This window comes from Salvia splendens, chromosome 3 (genome assembly GCF_004379255.2).
Source record: "Salvia splendens isolate huo1 chromosome 3, SspV2, whole genome shotgun sequence".
Taxonomy (NCBI): Eukaryota; Viridiplantae; Streptophyta; class Magnoliopsida; order Lamiales; family Lamiaceae; genus Salvia; species Salvia splendens.
The window spans coordinates 19,025,178-19,035,878 of NC_056034.1; the positions used below are offsets into that span (position 1 = coordinate 19,025,178).

Here is a 10,701-nt window from a genome sequence, read left to right on the forward strand (position 1 = left end):
GAGATCTCACCTGCATATGTTCCAATATTAAAATTTTAAAAAAAATTCAAAAACATTCATAAATTTCTTTTAACAATTTTATATCAATACACTACAAAGAATATGTTAATACAATCAATACAATTAATGGCACGAAGCATTTGCTCGCATGGTGTCCTTTCTTGGATAAAATCCAGTGAGAGAAGAGCTCACGAGAGTGATGAAACTGAAACCAATTAATTCGATTTGTTTCTATTTTAATTGAACTAAGAAGAAAAGTAGGATTATGACTTGGGTACACTTGCTTAACAGTAAAGCGATCAATTTACAAATCCTAATCAGTAGTAGCTGTTTGCGTTGTTAATGGAGACAAATCTGCAATCTCCCCTCATTTCCGCAATCCACATACCCCATTCTTGGTTGCATCGCCGACAAAAGTCAATTCCACTCAATTCTCCTCTCTCTTTCCACCACTTGATCACTATCTTGTGCGCATGACTCACGAATTCCGTTAATTCCCCAAATTCCAATTCCTGAAATCCAGCAGCTTACAGACATGGCCGCAGCGGAGGGGATTGGGAAGAGAGTGCTCGACGAAGGCTGGCTGGCGGCGCGCTCCACGGAGGTTCACTTCACCGGAGCCGAGCTGACCACCTCTCACCCTCCTACCTCCGATCAGCCCCCCTGGATGGAAGCTGTCGTTCCTGGAACGTAATCACGATTTCTAGACACTGATTTTTTCTCTTTTCCCAAATTTCAAATGTTCTAGTCCGATTGCTTTCATGTGCTACACCATTGACTGTGATCTAACTTGCATACTCCTGCTTTCACTGCGATGATAATATATATGATCGAAAATTGGACTCTTAATTCTTAAACATATAGGTGTATTTTATTTGTGGCTGCTAGTGTACCTGATGTATCTGTTAAAGAATTGTGTGATTATGTCGGATTATTATTTAATTTAGATACTGGATGGAGTATGTTTTTGTATCTGCGAAGTCGTTTTCGAGTTAATATAAGGTGGTTTTGATTTCAGTGTTTTGGCTACCCTTGTGAAGAACAAGCTTGTGCCTGATCCCTTCTATGGTTTGGAGAATCAGGCAATATTGGATATTGGCAACTCTGGAAGGGAATATTACACCTTCTGGTTTTACACAACGTTTGAGTGCAAGTTGGTATGTCTGCTTCTTTTGTGTATCGTTTCTTTAATTTAGTTATTTGACCTCATATATTATAATGTTCCTATCTGCCTGTGTGATCTGTGAGTGAATGCCATATAATCTTATATTCACTTTCCTAAAATGAAAATGGGTGTTTATTTTTCCTGGCAAATTGGTAATACTGTGTGTGAAGCTTTTCCTACGCCATGAGCACATGTGTCATGGTATAACATGACATTTAATTACCTTATTAATATCCTTGAGAGATATTGAAGACCGTAGTTCTATATCTGGATGACCTATTTTCTGTAAAACCCAATCACATTTAGAAGTTACCTGAAATAGTGACTCTGATAGTGGAGCACAACTGAACTTTATACTCAGTTATAGGTCATTATACTCTGTTTCTGACTCGAAGTCTTACATCTAATATTTTGATGTAGACATGAAGTTCATACATTCAGGTTATGTCTGATTCCTGTTCTTGTAAATTTATTTCAGTCTACGAATCAACACGTGGATCTAAACTTCCGTGCTATAAATTATTCCGGGGAAGTTTATTTAAATGGACACAAAGAGTTGCTGCCTAAGGGGATGTTCCGAAGACATTCAATTGATATAACCGATATTCTGAATTCAAATGGTAAAAATTTGCTTGCTGTCCTGATTTATCCTCCTGATCATCCTGGAAAAATTCCCCCTGAAGGTGGTCAAGGTGGTGATCATGAGGTATTCCTTGAATTCACCAGAACTAGCATTTCTTTAAGGTTATTTATTTTTCATACTTGTTGGAAATACACTGTGAAGTTGATAGGCCATAATAAGTTTTGAGAAGATTGGAAAGTTGAGAGTTGAATTTTCGGATGAGTTACCTTTCCATTTTGATGTAAACAAATATTTGTTTGAGTTTCTTTTTTTCCTGCTATTGTATTGCCTGTTTGATTGATTCTTTGTCTCACTATTTCGATGTAATATACAGATTGGGAAAGATGTTGCGGCTCAATATGTAGAGGGTTGGGATTGGATGGCTCCTATAAGGTGATTGTTTATTTTTCATCGTCTAGTAATGTTTCCCTAGTTCTTCTGTCAAATGGAAATTTATTTATTGAAGAAAAGTTCCTCTTCTTTTGGTGCTCTGTCACGGCCATCAGGCAGTTGAATTAGTACAACCATTTCTCCTATTCCAGTAATTTCATGAAGTTCCTAGTATGATTAAAGGTCCAATGAAGAAGTTATCTTGGATCTACTAATCTTAACTCAGTTTTGGGGGTATGATAATGAACTTTGTTAGTCTTGTTTTTATATTTCCAATTAACGTATAAGCTCAACTAATCATATTACATTATCTTCTTCACACAAGAACAGCAGACACTTTACTCCTAAACTTTTGAAAAACGCAGTGTTAGAATGAAGTGAAAATGATATTAAGCTGTTTGTTATTTTATGTTAAACTTCGGTAAACAAAGAACATAAAATTTTTTTTCTCCTGGTTCATTACCAAGTTCCGTAGCTTCTGCTTTATATGGCTTGTAAGCTTAAAGTTTTAGATCCTTTTAATTCATTGGTTTTGTTGTAAGATTAAATCTATGAACAATGTGACTCTTTAGTTTCTGTCGATGCTTGATGCCCGAAGGCTTAGATTCCTGTTTGATTTTTTTTTCAGAGATAGGAACACTGGCATCTGGGATGAGGTGTCTCTTTCTATTACTGGGGTAAGCTGTCCACTTAAGTGCATTTAGTGTTTTAGTGATTCATCAATTTAATATTGCTCGACCTTTTTAATACTACTAGATATGAAAATATAGTTTAGTAACACCTTTTGTCTTTGGATGAGACTTAGAAGTTGAATATTTTCTTTTCCTAAATATGGTAGACATATGTAATGAGTTCTAATAGGAAATCAATGCTATAAACCTTTTGTTACTGCTGAGTATTTTCTATTATTTCATTTTTCAACTCACGTCATGCTTTCATGCAGCCAGTGAAGATAATAGATCCTCACTTAGTCTCCACATTCTTTGACAATTACACTAGGGCCTACCTTCATACAACAGTGGAGTTGGTGAATAAGAGCAGCTGGGTTGCTGAGTGCTCTGTGAAAATCCAAGTTGGGACTGAACTTGAAGGGGATGTTTTCCTGGTAGAGCATGTTCAGACTCAGCATCTGTCCATTCCTGCTGGATCCAACGTGCTATATACATTACCTGAGGTTGGTTTATCCTTGTAGCAACCAGGTTTGCTTTTAATAATCTTCTTTCTTTTCTTGGGCTTCCTATCTTGTAGCACTTTCGTTTTTCTTTTTTTTTTTGGTTATCATGATTTGAGAAATTCAGCACTTGGGAGTAAACTCCTGTGGTCCTATACTAATTATACTAATTAAACTGATAGAACTTCTTATAATATTGATTTATTTACAGCTATTCTTCTACAAGCCCAACCTTTGGTGGCCCAATGGAATGGGAAAGCAATCTCTTTATAATGTACAAATAACAGTTGATGCAAACTATCATGGAGAGTCTGATTCTTGGAGTCAGCATTTTGGGTTCCGCAAGATTGAAAGTCACATAGATACTGACACTGGTGGAAGGTATTAAAACATCCAAGGCTGGGGCAAATTTATGCTTGAATACCCTTATGTGATCTTTTTTATTACTTTCAGACTATTTAAAGTCAATGGAGAGCCAATATTCATCCGAGGTGGTAATTGGATACTATCAGATGGGTTGCTACGGCTTTCAAAGAAACGCTACAGGACAGATATTAAGTTTCACGCTGACATGAATTTCAACATGATGCGCTGTTGGGGTGGTGGAATTGCTGAAAGGCCTGAGTTCTATCATTACTGCGACATCTGTGGTGTTCTGGTCTGCCTCAGTCTTCCTATTCTCCTCACTCTCAATTATTTGTTCGCATTCATGTACTAGTATGTGCGTATTCAGTGTGTGATAGAGTTGGAACTGAAGTAGGACTATATGACAGTGGAGATTCTCTTGCAGGTTTGGCAAGAGTTCTGGATAACTGGAGACGTTGATGGACGAGGTGTTCCAGTATCAAATCCCAATGGTCCTCTGGACCACGATCTTTTTTTGTTATGTGCTAGAGACACTGTGAAGCTGCTAAGAAATCATCCTAGTCTTGCTCTATGGGTTGGAGGTAACGAGCAAGTTCCCCCGGAAGATATCAACACGGCTTTGAAAAACGATCTACAGCTTCATCCTTATTTCGAGAGTCCTGTCAACTGTAAGCATTCTGTGGAGGAGATTTTCCCGATTTCAAAGGATCCTAGCCAGTATCTAGATGGAACCCGTATCTACATCCAAGGATCCATGTGGGATGGCTTTGCTAATGGGAAGGGGGACTTCACTGATGGTCCCTATGAAATACAATATCCTGAGAACTTTTTCAAGGATGACTTCTATAAGTACGGCTTCAATCCCGAGGTTGGTTCGGTGGGAATGCCTGTTGCGGCTACTGTTAGAGCCACGATGCCCCAAGAGGGTTGGCAGATTCCTCTATTTAACACGTTGCCAAATGGTTACATCGAGGAAGTCCCCAATCCTATCTGGCAGTACCATACATATATACCATATTCAAAACCAGGGCTGGTTCATGATCAAATTTTACTATACGGAACACCTAAAGATCTCGATGACTTTTGTCTAAAGGTATATGTAATTCTTATGTTACTTGTGAAGCTCATGTTTTCTGCTACCTACGTAGACACGTGATTGTCTGTTTCAGGCGCAACTGGTTAACTACATCCAGTACAGAGCTCTCTTAGAAGGTTGGACCTCCCGAATGTGGAGCAAGTACACGGGTGTCTTGATCTGGAAAACGCAAAACCCTTGGACAGGTCTACGGGGCCAGTTCTACGATCATCTCCACGAACAAACAGCGGGGTTTTATGGTTGTCGTTGTGCTGCAGAACCAATTCATGTCCAGCTAAATCTGTCTACATATTGGATAGAGGTAGTAAACACGAATATTGATCGTATTACTTGATTTGCTGAAACATAACAATGTATGGGGCTCTGTATGCAGGTAGTGAACACCACGTCCAATGATCTGTCCGGCATGGCTATAGAAGTCTCGGTTTGGGATCTGGAAGGAGCATGCCAGTACTACCAAGTCTTTGATAAGTTCGCTGCACCATCTAAGAGAACGACACCTACCTTTGAGATGAAATATCCAAAGTCTGAGAGCCCCGAGCCTGTTTATTTTCTTCTCCTCAAGCTCTATAAGATGTCAGACTACGAGATCTTATCCAGAAACTTTTATTGGCTGCATCTGCCTGGTGGCAATTACAAGCTTCTGGAACCATACAAACAGAGACAAATCCCCCTCAAGATCACTTCTCTGACTTTCATTAGAGGATCCAGCTACGAGGTAAGGATGCATATCGAGAACACATCAAAGAAGCCAGATTCAAGAATCCTACGGCATGGAAACAGAAATCTGGATACGTCAGTGTGTCCCAAGAGTGAGGAGGAGGCTGATAAGAGCTTGTTTGGGAAGATGTTGAAGCACTTTTCGCATAAAGACAGTTGTGCTCGTGTTGTTGAAATCAGTGGAAGTGAAACTGGGGTTGCCTTCTTCCTTCAGCTCTCTGTTCATGCTTCAGGGGAAGACAAGAAAGACACTCGGATCTTGCCAGTTCATTACTCGGACAACTATTTCTCAGTTGTACCGGGGGAGGTGATGACGGTGATCCTGAACTTTGATGTCCCTGAGGGTGTCACGCCCCAGGTTATGATCAACGGTTGGAACTTCCAAAGCAGGCTTACCGTTGGCTAGCTGCTGTTTGAAGCACAAATCATGGATGTTGACATCCTTAGACTATGATCAGTGCGGAGAGTGTTGTATAAATGTGTTTGTACGCCTATCTACGTCTATGTAATCTGTATGTTATGAGTGTACACTATTAAGTGTGAAGAACTAATAATTGTTTCATACCATCTAACCTACAATACATTGATTGGCTATTTTTTTAGTACTAGTATTTTGTAGTATGAAGGATACAATAAGTGAATACGACCTCCACTTTAACACGAGTTTTAATATAAAGTTATGAAATAGGAGTGATAGAGATAAAAAGTTGATAAGCAAAATTGTTGTGATCCAAGATGAATAATGAGTAGTAGTACTACTAGCTAGTATTCAATTCCTTAATAGTTGCGAAAGAAAAGCATCGACAACGTGTCTCGTTGCTGGCTTGGATTTGTCTCGTTCTCGGGCTCGTTGCGGAGAGCTGCTCGGGAGGGCGAGCAAAATGGCGAGCCATTGCGCCACGCACCGCCACGTGGCGAGCTGGCATTGAGCGGTGACGCCCACTTGCTGGCCCGTGAGTGAGTGTCGTAATTAGACCATTGAAAATTATTTTAGAAAAAAATTGGAAAAATAAAAAAAAAATTAAAAATTAATACTTCCTCTGTTCCTTACATGTGACAATTTCTTTTGGGCACATATTTTTAGGTAGTAGTGTTTAATGATTAAATGAAGAGTGAAACCTACAACAACATGCGCCCTAGAGGGACACCCCCGCACATGGAAGATGCTTAGCGGCCATTTTCGATCGAGTCGACAAGGACCTAAAAAAAAATTGTGGCACATACAAGAATGAAGAATTGTAGTACCAAAGCATTACAAGTGGAGCCGGCATTCTGAGGGCGGCTATGATGGTCTTCCAACAAGACATCGGGCGAGCCTTCAAGTGTGCCAATACTTGGGGGCGAAGGTTCAGTTTATCGATCGCTGGGCGAGTGGCATCGAGTTCAGCACGGACTCTAGCTCCGAATGGACGAAGAACAAGACGGATGACCAATACACTTCAAGTGGTGGTGGTTGCGGTGGCCGATCCGAGCCCGACAACGAGGAGGTTGCAAGCCAGTTTGCGGGAGTTGATGCAGGGGGCTTGAGCTCTAGTGGGGGACGTCGTCCGATCGGTGTGAAGGCGGCAAAGGCGGCTAGAGCTAGAGGCACGGGATGAGGTGAACCAAGCCAGACGCCCCCCTCCTTAACAACGAATGACCGTTTAACGGGACTGTGGTTCGCGGCAAAAACGGCTGACGCTTCTCATATGACGCCGATCCAATTTCGAGCACACTGCCAAATAATTGAGCTTCTTAAGACTCAATTGGGACTCCCCTGATGCCGACTCGTCGTTTGCGCAACAACCCCACAGGCGTCGACAAAGTAATTTTTTAAAATTTTTATTATCTTATTTTTAAATTTTTATAATTTAAATTATATATTTTTTAGTTTCTAAGATTTTAATTATGTATTTTTAACCATGAAACTTTTAATTTTTAAGATTTTTATTTGTAACTTTTGATTTTTTTTAATTATGTTTTTAAATAAATATTTTATAATTAAATGTATTTTTAAATTAAAGAAATTATATAATGAATAGTTAAAAGAAAAGATAGTTAAGAGATGGAGGGTTGCAAAAGATGTCTTGTAATTAAGAGAAGTAAAAGTGATGGGGTGAAGTAAAAGATAGTGTCAAGCCCATAAATTATGAAGAGAAGAGAAGAGATGTACGTGTAGGAGAAGTCTCTTGAATTTTAAGTGGCACAATCATTAATCTTCTTCAATTTTCATTCTACATTCCACTCGATCCTAACTATCAACTTTCAAGTTCCACCTCGACTCATTATTCCGTCGCCCATCATCTGACACTGCTGTCTTACCACCGCCAAAGCCAATCAAAACAAAATTAAGAATTAACACATCAAAATCTCAATATATTTACCATTTTAATAAAGATTTATGTATGGTATATGATTTTTAATTTTCATAAAGAATGAAAATTAATTATGCTCAATGCTAAAATAATGATACGCACATACGCTTTAATTCAAATTGATTGATTTAATTTTGATTTATCTTTGATTATGTTGTAATTGATCGAAATGAAAGATTTCTCTCCAACTATGATGGACGAAGTTTATGAAAGTTTGTAAATTTTATATGATTCTAAACTTAAGAAGAATAAAAAAGTGTCTAAAATATAGAATTATTATATAGAGGAAAATTTTGATTAAAAGATATTATTTTAAAAAGTTTTTATGCCCGAATAGCGCAATAGGTTAGTCCGAAACCCGGCGAATTTGGATTAGGGTTGAAAATTTATGTTCCGAAAAATCCATAACCCGAATAGCCTGCATCCAAATAGCCCAATAACCTAAGTGGGTTGCCTAAACCCGAACGGGTTAGCCCGAGATATGGTTTAATACTTTAATTTCTAATCATGTCATTTTTAACGGTGACGCTGCATTAGTTTGATGGATGAGTGCTGTCAGATGCGTCCTCACGAAATTCCGGCCTCCGCCGCCTCTACTTCTTTCGTGGTGCCGTTCCTCAACCTCATCCCTCCACATTTCACCTCACACCTCCAAAGACACATTATCTTCCTTCACAGATGCGAACCTCATCGAACTGATCAATTCTTGCAGCAGACAAGGCAATATCCGCCTGGGTTCTCACCTCCACGCTTACCTCATCAAGAACCCTCCATCTTTTGATGTCGGAGCTCCACTCACTCGTCGAAACACTCAGCTCATCTACAACTGTTTACTCCATATGTACTGCAAATGCGGACAACTTAGTGATGCAGTCCACCTGTTCGACGAAATGCCGCTTAGAGACACTGTCTCGTGGAACTCGCTCATTTCGGGTTTCCTTAAAGTGGGAAACTTGGAAACCGGATTCGGATATTTCAAATTGTTGCTGGGCTCTACTGAATACATGTTTGATCACGCGAGTTTAACTTCGGTGCTATCGGCTTGTGGTGGAAAGGAGTTGCTTGCCATTGTGAAGAGGCTACACGCATTGGCGATTCTAAGTGGTTATCACAGGGATGTAACAGTCGGAAATGCCCTAACCACTTCGTATTTCAGATGTTTGTCGCTGGAGTTGGGGATGTGCGTTTTTTATGAGATGGCGGAGAGGAATGTTGTCTCTTGGACGGCTGCTATTTCGGGAATGGCGCAGAATGAGTATTATGCTGGGAGCTTGAACCTGTTCGTGGAAATGTACCACAGTTCAATTTCTCCCAATGGTTTGACGTATTTGGCTGCACTGACGGCCTGCTCTGGACTGTTGGCGCTCAAGGAAGGTGCTCAGATTCATGGTGTGGTTTGTAAGATGGGGTATCAATCGAATTTGTGCATCGAGAGTGCATTGATGGATGTGTATTCAAAATGTGGTTGTGTGGAGGAGGCGTGGCGGATATTTGAGTCTGCTGAGGTTCTTGATGAGGTGTCTATGACTGTTATACTTGCTGGTTTTGCACAGAATGGATACGGGGAGGAGGCTATACGGTTGTTTGTGAAGATGGTGAAGGCGGGAGCCTATCTCGATCCCAACATGATTTCAGCCATTCTTGGGGTGTTTGGCATTGGTGCTTCTCAGGGTCTAGGCATGCAGATTCACTCTATGGTGACCAAGAAGGGTTCTGCTTCGAATGTCTTTGTTAGCAATGGCTTAATCAACATGTATTCCAAATGTGGGGAGTTGGAAGGATCAGTTAAGGTTTTTGAGGGCATGGTTAAGAAGAATCAAGTGTCGTGGAACTCCATGATTGCAGCTTTTGCTCGCCATGGTGATGGGTTGAGAGCGCTCGAGTTATACGAACAGATGAAGTTAGCCGGTGTGGAACCAACAGATGTTACATTTCTGTCCTTGCTTCATGCTTGTAGTCATGTTGGGTTCCTGCACAAGGGCATGGAGTTGTTACAATCCATGGAGATGACGTATGGAATGAGGCCGAGAGTGGAGCATTACGCTTGTGTAGTAGACATGCTCGGCAGAGCAGGGATGTTTAGAGAAGCCAAGAGTTTCATAGAGGGGTTGCGGGTGAAACCAGACGCACTTGTTTGGCAAGCATTGCTCGGCTCTTGCAGCATCCATGGCAATGTTGACGTGGGGAATTATGCAGCCGAGCAGCTGGCTCAAGCGGCACCTGATAGTCCAGTGCTGTTTGTCTCCATGGCCAACATCTACTCTTCTAGAGGGTTGTGGAAGGAACGAGCAAGAACAATAAAGAAGATGAACGAGATAGGAGTTGCGAAAGACACAGGTGCTAGTTGGATTGAGGTTAATAAGAAGATTCACAGTTTTGTTGTTGCTGATCGAATCCATCAACAAGGCGACGATATTTACGCTGTGCTGACGCTGTTGTTTAGACACATGAGAGATGATGGCCTCTCCACCACTGACCTAAATTGCTCAAGCTCCATTGCACATTTTCCATATTATTGGATGGTTTGTTGTGCATGAAGATGATGAGTTTTGATGCTTGCTGAGTTGATTTTTGGAGTTTGAATATAGAGCTTTTGATATATTTTGAAGGAAGAATGCAATTTGTTGATCTTTTTGGCTAAAGTGAATGTGACGACAATGACTAAATTATTTTCTGCATTAACATTGTAATTTGTGATATTCATCAATCTTCATAAAGAAAGACTCATTTTGTAAAAAATTCAAATTCATGTAGATAATGCTAATAGACTCGACCAATCAATGATACTACTAGTACTATAATTTAGTGCATGCTTCA

The 10,701-nt window shown here is 40.2% G+C and overlaps 2 protein-coding genes across 2 annotated transcripts; both read left to right on the plus strand.

The window, feature by feature from the left end:
* The first annotated feature begins 261 nt into the window (after positions 1 to 261).
* On the plus strand, positions 262 to 6,132 carry LOC121795360 (mannosylglycoprotein endo-beta-mannosidase-like). Its single transcript, XM_042193883.1, has 11 exons — positions 262 to 690; positions 1,019 to 1,157; positions 1,644 to 1,871; positions 2,122 to 2,180; positions 2,806 to 2,854; positions 3,121 to 3,351; positions 3,560 to 3,729; positions 3,802 to 4,006; positions 4,139 to 4,807; positions 4,884 to 5,111; positions 5,184 to 6,132. The coding sequence occupies exons 1-11, from the start codon at positions 536 to 538 to the stop codon at positions 5,934 to 5,936; spliced, it is 2,886 nt and encodes a 961-aa protein (XP_042049817.1). The 5' UTR covers positions 262 to 535; the 3' UTR covers positions 5,937 to 6,132.
* A 2,284-nt stretch (positions 6,133 to 8,416) lies between these two features.
* LOC121795361 (pentatricopeptide repeat-containing protein At3g05340-like) lies at positions 8,417 to 10,562 on the plus strand. The gene has a single exon (XM_042193885.1). The coding sequence runs from the start codon at positions 8,430 to 8,432 to the stop codon at positions 10,419 to 10,421; it is 1,992 nt and encodes a 663-aa protein (XP_042049819.1). The 5' UTR covers positions 8,417 to 8,429; the 3' UTR covers positions 10,422 to 10,562.
* Positions 10,563 to 10,701: the final 139 nt, after the last annotated feature.